This window comes from Bombina bombina, chromosome 3 (genome assembly GCF_027579735.1).
Source record: "Bombina bombina isolate aBomBom1 chromosome 3, aBomBom1.pri, whole genome shotgun sequence".
NCBI lineage: Eukaryota > Metazoa > Chordata > Amphibia > Anura > Bombinatoridae > Bombina > Bombina bombina.
Window position 1 is genome coordinate 649,480,171 of NC_069501.1, and position 16,120 is coordinate 649,496,290.

The following is a 16,120-nucleotide window of genomic DNA, read 5'->3' on the forward strand; positions in this document are numbered from 1 at the left end:
GTTCCTTACTCTTTTTCCTAATATCTGATCCTGTTTTATTAAGTACCAATATTTTTTCAGAATTTTTTTCATTTCAAAGTGCTGTGTGCTATACTTAGTTATGAATGGTATAAAGAATTAATCTGTTTGATCCATTTTGTTATCTCTTATTCTTTCTGTTAATAGTGTGTCTCTATCTATTTGTGCTACTTCTTGTGGTACCTTCTCTATAGTGTTTCTATCATACCCTTTTTCTAGGAATCTTGTGGTTAGTACCTTAGATTGAGATTGGTAACTTTCTTTCGTAGAGCAGTTTTTCCTTATCCTCATGTACTGCCCTTTAGGTATGTTTGACTGCCACTGTCTCAGATGACAACTCTCAAAATGTATGTAGTTGTTCGCATCTATTGTTTTGAAGTAGTTCCTTGTGATTATTTGTTGGTTGTTAATTTCAATTTCAATATCTAAAAAGTGTATTTTCTGACAACTGTATTCATGTGTGAATGTAATCCCTAGTTCATTGGTGTTGAGATCTAATATAAAAGTATCCAGTAATTCAGTGTCTCCTCGCCAGATGATAAATATATCATCTATATACCTGCAATAGAGCACAAGGTTCGCCCCCCATGGGCCGTTGTATATATTTTCTTCCTCAAAATGGCCCATAAATAAATTAGCATAACTAGGGGCGAACCTTGTGCCCATTGCAGTTCCCTAAGTCTGAAGATATATCTCATTGTTAAAAAAGAAACTTTTATTCTGGAGAATGAAATTAATACATTCCATAATGAATTCATTCTGACGTGTCGGTAAATTTATGTCTCTATCTAGGATAGTTTTTACAGCTTTTTGTCCTAATTGGTGTGATATATTCGTATACAAGTGAGTTGACGTCACATGTTACTAGAGTATAATTCTCTAACCATTCTATGTCTTTAATTTTGTTAATGAAATGTGTAGAATCTCTAAGAGAGGCGGGTAATGCAGTGACATACTTTTGCAGATAAAAGTCTACATACTGGGAGAGATTGGATGTTAAAGACCCAATCCTGGTCACCCCATTATTTCTGGGATTGGGTCTTTAACATCCAACCTCTCCCAGTATGTAGACTTTTATCTGCAAAAGTACGTCACTGCATTACTCGCCACGCCCACCTTGCATCAAAGGATTGGCATACAGCTGACCTTGTAGCTCAGAGTGAGCGGTACTTTCAAACATTTATCAGCCGCATTTGTAGCGGTTATTTTTGGACACTGGGACTCTGTTTGTGTGCAGTAAGGTCTTCTGTGTGACGGACCCTTTCGATATTCACTGGGAATTTAAAGATCGATCCACTTGAAGGGACGTGAGACCGGTAAAAACTATCACTGCCAGTGAGGATTTTACTTAAGATCCTGTACACCTTGCGGGGGCTCACTTTTTATCAAATACTTGTGTGTGTTTTATGATTATAAAATTGATTTGCACTATGTAGGTGCTTTTGTGCGCTTTTCTTCTTGTCTTTGCCTATATATATATATATATATATATATATATATATATATATATATATATATATATTGTGTATATATATTAGCTTTTTTGTCTTCTTTGCAGTTCAGCTCAATGTCCCTGGAATGCCCTGATAAAAGTGCTCTATTACTCCGCCCCATGGCCAGTCAAAGTGCTTTAGTAAATTATATGATAAATACACACACAATCAGCAGCTATAAAAATAAATGCAAAGTGTGGGGAGTGATATTCTAAATTGTCTATGGAAACATAATAAATGCATAAGACCTGGGTGATTTTCTATATTTTTCAGTTTGTTTTTCAATAGTTTGGTTACATAACCACTTCATGCAGAGACTTTTCCTTGTATATGATCTAGCAACAGAAACTGCTTACATAATATACAACCTGCAACTGCTGTATAAGGGTCGATTTATCAAGGGCTTCTCACAAGAGAACCTGAAGTCTGTATTTATGAAGCAGTGGTCATCAGACCGCTGCCTCCCTAACTTCTTTGCCACCTCTAAGGTGGCTAATTTCAATCGCCCTGGTCTCGTCCAACCGGGGAGATTGACAGATCCTGCCCTTGCTTGATTGACTGTGCGCGGGCAGGGGGTGGGATTGCACAAGAGCACAAAATTGGGTTGTGGTGCAATGCTGGATGCAGTGGAATAAAGCTCGCCAGAGGCAAGCTGTGGTTAACAGGGGCGCATATGTACGCTCCTGTCCACTGCAGCTTGATAAATCCACCCCATAGACTCAGACATTAAGGCAGTGTAATTCAATCCTCTCCATAATGCCAACTGAACTCAATAATCAGTTACAGCTACCTGCAGTCTGTGTTGCAGCTTCAAGATCATATACAATGTTTCAGTTTGCACAAACCTAATTTATATAGCCCACGATCTGTGAGACTAGCAATGGGTTAAAAAGTAACATTTGCTTTCCAGCTGATTTAAGCTTCATGCCCATGTGGATTTTACTTCTGAGCTGAATACATTCAGGTCAGTGTCAAAGTGTGTTCAAAGACAGGAGTGGAATTGCTTGTTGCAAACTTTGTTTTTGTTTTCTTTTCAAATAAGTTGCATTTCACATCAAACTGAGAGATGTAACTGACCTGTATGTATTCAAGTCATAAGTCAAGCTGCACAAAGCACAGTGAATTTGTGGGCTGTGACTGTCCTGTGATCCTTCTGCTGTTTAGTGGTAATTAAAAACAGGAATATTCAATAAATCAGAAGTATAGGCAAATGGCAAGTAGAAGATTTTTTTTTCTTTTTCTTGTGAAGATGTAGTAAATATGAAGGGAGATTGTAGCCTCAGTATAGTGCTAAGCTCATTCTGATGGAAAAGCATCAGCTGTAAAAAACTGCTCACTGCTCAGCACAGTGCCGGGGGTGGAGCATGTGCTATGCACTGATGTCAGGGAGACCAGAGTGGCCGCACGGCCAACAAAATATTCAAAGAAATATAGGTAATATGATATAAAATCTGAGATTTAAAAAAATATATATTTGCAGAGATAGAAAGAAAATGTTTATTGTATGCTCAGCAGTAGTATATTTAACTATGCCAGCAGTTTTGATTTAAAATTATTCTTAATTTGGGTAAACTGTCCCTTTAAATATAAGCAACTGCTTAGTGCTTTTTAATTACAACAATTAAACACACTGTTTAACATCCCTTTAAGTATAGTCTTATCTATTTTACATATTCTTTTGTATATATAATATTTACTTTGTGTTTTTGCTTATCAGGCTGGACCATGGATTGCTTGCAAGAATGGGGATCTTTCATACATTTGGCTATTCCTAGTATGTTAATGGTTTGTATAGAATGGTGGTGCTTTGAAATTGGAGGATTCTTAGCAGGTTGGTAACCAGACTTCACTTATGCAAATGACTATCTTGTTGTTACCGATTTTTGGTTCCTGAACCTTTATTAATATGATAAATGTTGTTGCAATGTATTTATTTTAAAAAGGCTAAAGTTATCATAAATAAGTAAACTAGCACTTTATAATTATCACCTATAATGTTTTTATTTTTTAGGTCTCATCAGTGTGGTGCAGCTTGGCGCACAGGCCATTATGTTAGAGCTGGCTACAGTTGCTTATTTGGTGAGACATAATCTTAATATCCTTAATTGTGCAAAACATAATATACAGAGCCAAAGCAAAATTAGATACCAGTGGCTCCTATTAGCAACTGAGCTGCATGCTGTTATATGGATGCTGATACTAACTAGAACCAGAACCAGAAATGTCTGCATCTAAATCTATCACATTACAGAAGAACCCACTGATCTGCAGGTTCAAGGAACCTTTCTGTAGCTGTTGTACTCTGTGTAACTCTTTCTTTTGGTATGTGTCTGTGAAATAAGTTATGTATTTACTGTTATTAAATCTTTATTGTCTTTTAGCTATGTGATGTTCAAACCTCATCAATACTTGTGATAATTCCTAAATTTATAAGTTCACTTATGGTATAACCTCAGCCCCTCCAAATTCTATTGTCTGTTTATTTTAACTTATCTCACCCTGAATCAAACTTTACCAATTGACCTTTTGACTGTCTTTGATCATGTCTACATGACAACTAATTTAGTGGAATCCGCTAAATGCTCTGTCCTATAAATCTAACACTTCTAATGGGTAGGTTTGCTGGTTTAGTTAGCATTATTGTAACATCATAAGTTCACATATCTTATGTGAGCATTTATAAGTGAGGCATTAGGAATTAGGCAAAATAATTATACAAGAATTAGAACAAAGAGTGAACAAGGCAAGTGATGCTGTAATACTGTGTTTTATGTGTTTCATTGGTTCCCTCTTTCGTAAAAATGCTCAATTTCTTCCTATTCCTTTTTGCTTCCTCTTGTCTCTATAACAATCTACTGTATTGAATTACTCCTTCCCACTCACCACCTGTATTATTCATTAGCCCATCTCTCTTACCCTTGCCTCACTTTTGTACTCCTGAACTTTACACATTCCTAAACAGTCTCTCTCCCCCCTGCACCTCAACCCAAAAACAGTCTCAATACTGCATATCTACATCTCATGTCACTCTCCCTCTTGCTCATACTAGCTGCTGGCGACATCTCCCCTAATCCTGGTCCCCCACAGCTTCCTAGCCTTGCACATTCATATGTGCCTTTCATAGACGTAGAAAACCAAATTTTGGTAACCTTACTCAAATTCCTCTTGTATTTAAAGCCAACATCTCCTTAACTTGTGCACTCTGGAACTGTCGCTCTGTTTGCAACAAGCTCACTTCTATCCATGACCTCTATCTCCCACTCCCTCAACCTTCTGGCTCTCACAGAAACCTGTCTCTCTCCATCAGACACAGCATCCACTGCTGCACTGTCACATGGGGGGTCTCCACTTCAGCCACACTCTTAGGTCTGGTAATAGACAAAGAGGTTGTTTAGGTATTTATTTTACTTTCCTCTCGCTGCACCTTTCAACAAATGCAACCCTTCTCTTTCCTCATATCTTCCTCATTTGAAACCCACATGATTCGCTTATTCTCTCCCCTCTCTATATGTGTTGCAGTCATATACTGCCCCCTTGGCTCCTCAACTCAATTTCTAGATCACTTTGCTGCCTAGCTACCTTATTTCCTTTCCTCGTATACACTGCCTTCACCCTTGGCAACTTCAACCTCCCTGTTAACAATCCCACTGCCTCATCTGCAAAACAACTTCTGCTACTTACTTTCTATTTTGGACTGTCACAATGGACTCTCCCACTCACAAAGATGATCACTCCCTTGATCTGAGTATTTTGCTATCGATGCACTCAAATTTCACAAACACCCCCTTTCCTTTTTCTGACCATCATCTCCTCACATGCAACATCTCATCCCTCCCTACAACTCTCTCACCTTCTACCCCTCAGTCCAAACTTCACAGAAACATTAAGTCATTAGATCAGCAACAGCTTGCTATCTACCTTGAACCTCTCCTCTCTTCCATTCTCTCTTTTTCCTTCCCTGACCAATCTATCTGCCACTATAATTCCACACTTGCATTGGTTCTTGACAATTTGGCCCCTCTTACCATAGCTCGGAAATCACACACTCATCTTCAGCCCTGGCATACTCCTATAACATGGTTACCTAGGCAGATGTTCCCGTACTGCTAAGCAACACTGGAGACAATCTCGGAGTTCAGCTGACTTTCTTCACTACAAATTAATCTTGAATTCCTACTATTCTGCCCTTAACATTTTATAAGCAAATGTACTTTTCTACTCTTTCTTCAAACCCAACACGTCTGTTCTCCACTTTAGATGCTCTTTTGCGCCCACCCCCACCTCCTAATATAACTTCTCTCTCAGCTCAAGATTTTCTTCAGTTACTAAACCGGCTCCATCAGAAACAAAATCAGCTCTTAACATACTACCACAGTCTCCCACTCCCTCAAGCTTGCAATCATCCAAAACCCACATAGCCATAAATTTTAGCTCTTTTGCCCCTGTTACTGAGAAAGAAGTTTCTGCCCTTATAATGTCCTCTCACCTCACTACCTGTTATGCTCCATCCCATCCCCCTCACAGCTACTCCTCACTTTCTCTTCTACCCTTACCCCTATACTCACACACATTACCACTTTCTGTTGGGGTACCGCAAGGCTCTGTCCTCTTCTCAATCTACACGTAATCATTAAGTTAAATATAATTTGTATGCCAATGACGCTCAAATCTACCTCTCTGCACCAGACCTATCTCCTTCCTTGCTAACCTGTGTCACTAATTGTCTTTCTCTTATATCATCCTGGATGTCCTCCCTACCTTAAGCTAAATCTCTCAGAAACTGAGCTCCTTATTTCCCCCCCTTCTTCCAAAATCTCCACCCCCCCATTTTTCAATAACTTTTGAAACTTTTTCTTGCAACTATTCACTCATTGACACATTGTTTTACACATTGGTACCAAGTTAGAAGTAATGATTTATGCTGGTTTCATATTATCTGAGCTCAGAATAGTAAAGCGGGCACCTTTTGCTTACTCTTACAAACATGGGCAGACCACTTGGACAGTTCCTAGGAGACTCTGTGTGTAGGCTTGAGATAAATCAACAGACCTAATGCATTCACGGAAATGAAAAACCAAGAGGAACAGATGATTTAAAGCCTGAAATAATTGTTATAATAGATAATACTGCATTTATTTCTTGGTGTGGGATCTACTTTACTTATGCAAAGCATGGTGTGTCTGATTTTACCACATCTGTAAATTGGCACACAGTTTGCCAAAAATCATTTAGTGATGCATCATTTTTTTTCTTTTTGCTAACTAAACCCTTTTTTTATTTGTTTTTCTTAATTTAAAATATGGATTTAAAAATTCCTGTTGTTGGTTTTTGTTCTTTGTTGTTGTTTTTTTTTTTTTTAAATGAAAGGGATATGAAACCAAAATGATTTCTTTCATGATTCAGATACAGCATCTCATTTTAAACAAATTTCTAATATACTTCTAATATCACATTATCTTCATTCTCTTTGTATCTTTTTTTTTTTTAAAGCAGGGACGTAAGCTCAGGAGCATGCATGTGTCTGGAGCACTAGATGGCAAATTTGATAATTGAATCATGGGAAGAAAGCAAATTTGATAATTGAAGTAAATTGGAAACTTTGGAAAAACTTTTGTCTGAATCACAAAACATTTTGGGGTTTTTATCCCTTTTTAAATTTAAATTCTCGTTAAAAAAATGTATTGCAGTTTCACCAAGTAAGATTCAAGCATGAGAGTGCAGATACTAAGCAATAAGATCTTGTATAGTAAGCTGTGCCATCTCCTTTCAAAATGAATGTTGAATGTTTTTTTCATGCGCTTTCCACTATGCAGATTCCTGTTGGTTTCAGTGTGGCTGCCAGTGTCCGAGTAGGAAATGCTTTAGGTGCTGGAGATATCCAACAAGCCAAACGCTCAAGCAATGTCTCTCTTATCTGCACAGGTAAATTTAGTTTTCTAACAAGAAGACAATATCTTAAAGGGACAGTCTAGTCAAAATTAAGCATTCATGTTTCAGATAGGGCATGCAATTTTAAACAACTTTTCAATTTACTTTTATCATCAAATTAACTTTGTATTCTTTGTTGAAAGCTAAATCTAGGTAGTCTCATATGCTAATTTCTTAGCCCTTGAAGGCCACCTCTTATCCCAGTTCATTTTGATAGTTTTTTTTTTTCACTGCTAGACAGCGCTAGTTCACATGTGCCATATAGACAACATTGTGCTCACTCCCATAGAGTTATATATATATTAGTTAGCACAGATTGGCTAAAAACAAGTCTGTCAAAAGAACTGAAAAAAGGGGGCAGTCTGCAGAGGCTTAATACAAGGTGATCATACAGGGAAAAAAGTGTATTAATATAACCTTGATGGTTATGCAAAACTGGGGAATGGGTAATAAAGGGATTATCTATCTGTTTAAACAATACAATTTTCGGATTAGACTGTTTTAAAGTGCTATTGGAACAAGAAGGAAATGAATGCTGCATACCTATGAATTCATTGCTTTCTAGCTGTTCTACATACAAGTGATATATACTGTATAAGAATATACATTTTTCTTTCATATAGGTGGCAAGAGTCCATGAGCTACTGACATATGGGATATACATTCATACCAGGAGGGGGCAAAAATTCCCAAACCTCAAATGCTTATAAATACACCTCCCACCTCACTCATACCTCAGTTTTACAAACTTTGCCTCCTTAGGAGGTGGTGAAGCATGATGTGCTTGATTTCTTCAGTGAGAGGCGCTTCTAAGCATATTGAAGCCCAGTTCCTCTCTAAGTGCAGTGTTTGTCTGAGGGATGTGAAGGGAGTATTGCCTGATGATACCATGTTTTCACCTATTGGAAATCTTTTCTAGGGCTCTCTGTAAATTCAGTCACGGGGATTCATCTGCTGCCTCCCTTTACAGATCAACATTATACTCCTCTACCATTACCTCTGCTGATATGTTTTATTACTGGTTTGGCTGTCTGCTATATGTGGAAGGGTGTCTTCTGGTAAGTTTATATAATTTTTAAGACACTCTCAGCTATGGAAGGCACTTTATAATATAAAGTTCTTAATGTATATTGCATGAGTCAGGTCTGTTAATATTTCCCTTTGCAGTCACACAGTTTCAGAATGGAAATTATGTTTATGGGAGAATTTAGGTATTTTTTTCTTACCTGGGGTTCCGGTTAGCTGTTAACATTGTGTCATTTTTGGTTGCGCCTTTTATGACACAAGTTTAGTCTTTTCAGTGCGTCATTTTTGGCGTCAAAATTTGTTATATTAAGCCTCTCCCTCTAATGCTCGTATCATAAGCATTTTTTCCCAATCCTGAAACTGCTATATTGAGAAAATTGGATATTTTGTTTAAATGTTATTTTTTCTTTTTTGTTGCATTTTGCAAGATGTCTCAAACTGAACCTGCCTCTGATGTTACTGTAGGAACTAAGCGGCCTGAATGTAATTCTACCAAAGCTAAGTGTGTTTCTTGTAAACAAGCTGATCTTATTTCTTCAGCTCAATTATGTGGCATTTGTTATGACAAATTATTACATGCTGATAATGTTTCTTTGAGTACAAATACATCTACTGTTATTCTTTCTCAGTCTAATGTACCTGATATTCCTGCAGATATGATTTTTTTTTAATTTTTGCAGCCATAGAGAAGGCTATGACTGCTATTCAGCCTTCAAATAAACATAAAAGGTCTTTACAATCTTGTCATAAATCTAATAATAATTTTGTACTGACTGACAGCATACTGAAATATCCTCTACTGTTGAGAGTTCCTCTGACTCAGAGGATCCTGCATCAGAGACAGAAATTGACTAATCTTTTTTATTTAAAATTGAACATATTCGTTCTCTATTAAAGGAAGTGTTGTTTACATTGGGTATTGAGGAGTCTAGTCCCGCTGATAGCAAAGCTAATAATTGTTTAAATTCTTTATTTAAGACTTCTGAGGTTACTCCTGAAGTTTTTTTTATCTTCCAGATGCTATCTCCAATATGATTGGTCTAAACCTTGTACCTCTTTTAACCCTTCTTCTATGTTTAAGAAGTTGTATCCTTTACCTGTGGCTAGTTTAGAGTTTTGGGGAAAGTTCCTAAGGTTGATGGGGCTATTTCCACTCTTGCCAAACGTACTACTATTGCTATGGAAGATAGTACTTCTTTTAAAGATCCTTTAGATAGGAAGCTTGAAATTTATCTTAGAAGAGCATATTTATATACTGGCTATATTCTTAGACCAGCTATTTCTATGGCTGATGTTGCTGCTGCTTCAACTTTTTGTTTGGACAGTTTAGCACAGCAGTTATCAGATCCTTAACTATCTAGCATTGTTCTTTTACTTCAACATGCAAATCATTTAATTTGTGATGCTATATTTGATGTCATCAGGATTAATGTCAAATCTATGTCTTTAGCTATTCTAATGAAGAGCTTTATGGCTTAAATCTTGGAATGCTGACATGGTGTCTAAATCTAGATTATTATCTCTCTTTTCAGGGTAATAATTTGTTTGGTTCTCAATTAGATTCTATTATCTCCACTATCACTGGGGGTAAGGGAGTTTTTCTGCCCCAGGACAAGAAATTTAACGGCAAATTTAAAGCTCCTAATCGTTTTTGTTCCTTTCGTCAGAATAGAGAACAGAAAACCTCTCCTTCTCCTAAGGCCTCTGGCTCTAATTGGAGACCATCTCCAAATTGGAATTAATCAAAGCCTTATAAGAAACCAAATCCAGCCCCTAAGATGGCATGCAGGTGCAGCCCTCAAACCAGTTCTTCTGGTGGGGGGCAGACTAAAGTTATTTCAAGACATTTGGACAGATTCTGTCCAAAATCAGTGGATTCAGAATATTGTTTCTCTAGGGTATTGAATAGGTTTCAGAATAAGACCTCCCATTGGAAGATTTTCTTACTCACGTTCCAACAAACCCTGTGAAGGCCCAGGCTTTTACTGAAGTGTGTTTCAGACCTAGAGCTTTCAGGGGTGATTGTACCAGTTCCTCAGCAGGAACAGGGATTGGGTTTCTATTCAAATCTATTCATTGTCCCAAAGAAGGAAGAATCTTTCAGACCAATCCTGGATCTAAAAACTTTAAATCATTTTGTAAGAGTCCCAACTTTCAAGATGGGTGACTATAAGGACTATTCTGCCTTTTGCAGACAAGAGCCGAATGAAATTGGTCTTAGCTTGTCTAAACCTTCAGTCTCCATCATTCCCTTTAGTGGCTATGTGCATAAAGTTTTAGATCTCATTAATGCAGCATCGGACGCAAACCCCTTTTGCTTGTTTTCATATTAGACCTTTACAGCTTTGCATGTTGCACCAGTGGTGCAGGGATTATACTCAGATATCACAGTTGATATACTTAAAGGGACATGCCACCCACATTTTTTCTTTTATGATTTAGAAAGAGAATGCAATGTTAAACATATTTCTAATTTACTTATATTATATAATTTGTTTGATTCTCTTGATATTCTTTGATGAAAAGCATATCTAGATATGCTCACTAGCTGATGATTGGTTGCTGTACATAGAAGCATCATGTGATTGGCTCACCATGTACATTGCTTTTTATTCAAATAAGGATATTTAAAAAATGAAGCAAAATAAATTATGGAAGTAAATTGTAACGTTGTTTAAATTTCTATTCTCTATCTGAATCATGAAAGAAAGATTTTGGGTTTAGTGGCCCTTTAAATCCCAACACTCGACTCTCTTACTTGGTGGTTAAACCATCACCTTATTGTTCAAGGAGCCTCCTTTGTTCATCCTTCCTGGACTGTGATCACAACAGATACAAGTCTTACAGGTTGGGGAGCTGTCTGGGGGTCTCTGACCTCACAAGGGGTTTGGAATCCTCAAGAGGCGAGGTTACCAATCAATATTTTAGAACTCTGTGCTATTTTCAGAGCTCTTCAGGCTTGGCCTCTATTGAAGAGACAACTTTACATTAGTTTTCAAACAGACAATATCACAACAGTGGCATATGTCAATCATCAAGGGGGGACTCGCAGTCATTTGGCAATGAAAGAAGTTTCTCTGATACTTTCTTGGGTGGAATCCAACTCTTGATAAATCTCTGTGATTCATATCCCAGGTGTGGACAATTGGGAAGCGGATTATCGCAGCCATCATTCTCTACATCCGGGGGAGTGATCTCTCCACCCAGATGTGTTTTATCCACTTGTACAGATGTGGGGTCTTCCAGAAATAGATCTGATGGCATCTCATCTGAACAAGAAACTTCCCAGATAACTTTCCAGGTCCAGGGATGCTCTACCTGCTTAGATTTTTCAGCCTCTGGTTCTTCTTCCAAAGGTAATCTCCAAGATTATAATGGAACAATCTTAAGTGTTTCTGATAGCACCTGCATGGCCTCACAGGTTTTGGTATGCGGACCTTGTCTGAATGTCCAGTTGCCAGCCTTGGTCACTTCCTATAAGACCAGACCTTCTGTCTCAAGGCCCAGTTTTCCATCAGGATCTCAAATCTCTAAATTTGAAGGCATGGAATTTGAACACGTAGTTCTTAGTCATAGAGGTTTCTCTGACTCAGTAATTAACACTGATACAGGCTAGTAAGTCTGTTTCAAGGAAAATTTATCATAGGGTTTGGAAAACCTATATTTCATGGTGTTCGACTCGATTTTTCTTGACTTTCTTTTAGAATTCCTAGGATTCTACAGTTTCGTCAGGATGGATTGGATAAAGGTTGCACATACTTTGAAAGGACAAAAGATTTTGCAGGCTCCTCCTTTTGAGCCTATGCTTTCTTGGGATATTAAACTACTTTCTTGGAAAGTGTTATTTCGTTTGGCTATGTCTTCTGCTAGAGGAGTTTCTGAATTGCCTGCTCTCTCTTGTGAGTCTCCTTATCTGATTTTTTTTTATCCAGATAAAGCTGTTTTGCGGACTTCATTTACATTTTTACCTAAAGTTGTGAATTCTAACATCAATAGGAAAATTATTGTTCCTTCCTTGTGTCCTAATCCTAAGAATACTCTTGAAAGGTCTTTACATTCTTTGGTTGTGGTAAGAGCTTGGAAATATTATGTTGAGGCTACTAAAGATTTCAGAAAGGCTTCTAGTCTATATGTTGTTTTTTCTGGTTCCAGAAAAGGTCAGAAAGCCTCTGCCATTTCCTTGGCATCTTGGTCGAAGCTTTTGATTCACAAAGCTTATTTGGAGGTGGGGCAATCTCAGCCTCAGCAAATTACAGCTCATTCTGGCCTAGATTTGGAGTTTGGCGGTAGCCGGTATTTGGAGTCACTCAAAAAAGGGTCTAACGCTCACTTTTCAGCCGCGACTTTTCCATACCGCAGATCCCCTTACGTCAATTGCGTATCCTATCTTTTCAATGGGATTTTTCTAACTCCGGTATTTAGTCGTGTCTGAAGTGAGCGTTAGAAATCTAACGACAAAACTCCAGCCGCAGAAAAAAGTCAGTAGTTAAGAGCTTTCTGGGCTAACGCCGGTTCATAAAGCTCTTAACTACTGTACTCTAAAGTACACTAACACCCATAAACTACCTATGTACCCCTAAACCGAGGTCCCCCCACATCGCCGCCACTCGATTACATTTTTTTAACCCCTAATCTGCCGACCGCCACCTATGTTATCCTTATGTACCCCTAATCTGCTGCCCCTAACACCGCCGACCCCTATATTATATTTATTAACCCCTAATCTGCCGTCCGCACGCCGCCGCCAGCTACATTATCCCTATGTACCCCTAATCTGCTGCCCTAACATCGCCGACCCCTATATTATATTTATTAACCCCTAACCTGCCCCCCACAACGTCGCCGCCACCTACCTACAATAATTAACCCCTAATCTGCCGACCGCAAAGAGCCGCCAGCTACATTATAGCTATGTACCCCTAATCTGCTGCCCCTAACACCGCCGACCCCTATATTATATTTATTAACCCCTAACCTGCCCTCCCTAACATCGCCGACACCTAACTTCAATTATTAACCCCTAATCTGCCGACCGAATCTCGCCGCTATTCTAATAAATGTATTAACCCCTAAAGCTAAGTCTAACCCTAACACTAACACCCCCCTAAATTAAATATAATTTTAATCTAACGAAATTAATTGACTCTTATTAAATAAATTATTCCTATTTAAAACTAAATACTTACCTGTAAAATAAATCCTAATATAAATCCTAATATAGCTACAACATAAATTATAATTATATTATAGCTATTTTAGGATTAATATTTATTTTACAGGTAACTTTGTATTTATTTTAAATAGTTAAGAACTATTTAATAGCTAAAATAGTTAAAATAATTACAAATTTACCTGTAAAATAAATCCTAACCTGTTACAATTAAATCTAACACTACACTATCAATAAATTAATTAAATAAAATAACTACAATTACCTACAATTAAACCTAACACTACACTATCAATAAATAAATTAAATACAATACCTACAAATAACTACAATGAAATAAACTAACTAAAGTACAAAAAATAAAAAAGAACTAAGTTACAAAAAATAAAAAAATATTTACAAACATAAGAAAAAAATTACAACAATTTTAAACTAATTACACCTACTCTAAGCCCCCTAATAAAATAACATAGCCCCCCAAAATAAAAAAATGCCCTACCCTATTCTAAATTACTAAAGTTCAAAGCTCTTTTACCTTACCAGCCCTGAACAGGGCCCTTTGCGGGGCATGCCCCAAGAAGTTCAGCTCTTTTGCCTGTAAAAAAAACATACAATACCCCCCCCAACATTACAACCCACCACCCACATACCCCTAGTCTAATCCAAACCCCCCTTAAATAAACCTAACACTAAGCCCCTGAAGATCTTCCTACCTTGTCTTCACCATACCAGGTTCACCGATCCGTCCTGGCTCCAAAATCTTCATCCAACCCAAGCGGGGGCTGGCGATCCATCTTCCGGCGGCTGAAGAGGTCCAGAAGAGGCTCCAAAGTCTTCATCCTATCCGGGAAGAAGAGTAGATCCGGACCGGCAACCATCATCTTCCAAGCGGCATCTTCTATCTTCATCCGATGAGGACCGGCTCCATCCTGAAGACCTCCACCGCTGACCCATCTTCATCCGGCGACGTCCAACTGAAGAATGACGGTTCCTTTAAGGGACGTCATCCAAGATGGCGTCCCTCGAATTCCGATTGGCTGATAGGATTCTATCAGCCAATCGGAATTAAGGTAGGAATATTCTGATTGGCTGATGGAATCAGCCAATCAGAATCAAGTTCAATCCGATTGGCTGATCCAATCAGCCAATCAGATTGAGCTTGCATTCTATTGGCTGATCGGAACAGCCAATAGAATGCGAGCTCAATCTGATTGGCTGATTCCATCAGCCAATCAGAATATTCCTACCTTAATTCCGATTGGCTGATAGAATCCTATCAGCCAATCGGAATTCGAGGGACGCCATCTTGGATGACGTCCCTTAAAGGAACCGTCATTCTTCAGTTGGACGTCACCGGATGAAGATGGGTCCGCGGTGGAGGTCTTCAGGATGGAGCCGGTCCTCATCGGATGAAGATAGAAGATGCCGCTTGGAAGAAGATGGTTGCCGGTCCGGATCTACTCTTCTTCCCGGATAGGATGAAGACTTTGGACCCTCTTCTGGACTTCTTCAGCCATCAGATGATGGATGTCTAGCCCCCTCTTGGGTTGGATGAAGATATCGGAGCCAGGACGGATCGGTATGATACCCGGTTAGGTGAAGACAAGGTAGGAAGATCTTCAGGGGCTTAGTGTTAGGTTTATTTAAGGGGGGTTTGGGTTAGATTAGGGGTATGTAGGTGGTGGGTTGTAATGTTGGGGGGGGTATTGTATGTTTTTTTTACAGGCAAAAGAGCTGCATTCTTTGGGGCATGCCCCGCAAAGGGCCCTGTTCAGGGCTGGTAAGGTAAAAGAGCTTTGAACTTTAGTAATTTAGAATAGGGTAGGGCATTTTTTATTTTGGGGGGCTTTGTTATTTTATTAGGGGCTTAGAGTAGGTGTAATTAGTTTAAAATTGTTGTAAGATTTTCCTTATGTTTGTAAATATTTTTTTATTTTTTGTAACTTAGTTCTTTTTTATTTTTTGTACTTTAGTTAGTTTATTTCATTGTAGTTATTTGTAGATATTGTATTTAATTAAAGTATTGATAGTGTAGTGTTAGGTTTAATTGTAGGTAATTGTAGATATTTTATTTAATTAATTTAATGATAGTGTAGTGTTAGGTGTAATTGTAACTTAGGTTAGGATTTATTTTACAGGTAATTTTGTTATTATTTTAACTAGGTAACTATTAAATAGTTATTAACTATTTAATAGCTATTGTACTTGGTTAAAATAATTACAAAGTTACCTTTAAAATAAATATTAATCCTAAAATAGCTGTAATATAATTATAATTTATATTGTAGCTATATTAGGATTTATTTTACAGGTAAGTATTTAGCTTTAAATAGGAATAATTTATTTAATAAGAGATAATTAATTTTGTTAGATTAAAATTATATTTAATTTAGGGGGGTGTTAGTGTTAGGGTTAGACTTAGCTTTAGGGGTTAATACATTTATTAGAATAGCGGTGAGCTCCAGTCGGCAGATTAGGGGTTAAT

General features: G+C 37.8%; 1 protein-coding gene across 1 annotated transcript in view; it reads left to right on the forward strand.

Annotated features, from left to right (window-relative positions):
* The window catches only part of LOC128652466 (multidrug and toxin extrusion protein 2), a 450,289-nt gene that overhangs the window by 113,887 nt on the left and 320,282 nt on the right, over positions 1–16,120 (forward strand). The window contains exons 9-11 of the mRNA XM_053705404.1: positions 3,229–3,342; positions 3,523–3,590; positions 7,325–7,433. Of these exons, the coding sequence (XP_053561379.1) occupies positions 3,229–3,342; positions 3,523–3,590; positions 7,325–7,433 (291 nt within the window). The remainder of the gene's footprint in view (positions 1–3,228; positions 3,343–3,522; positions 3,591–7,324; positions 7,434–16,120) is intronic.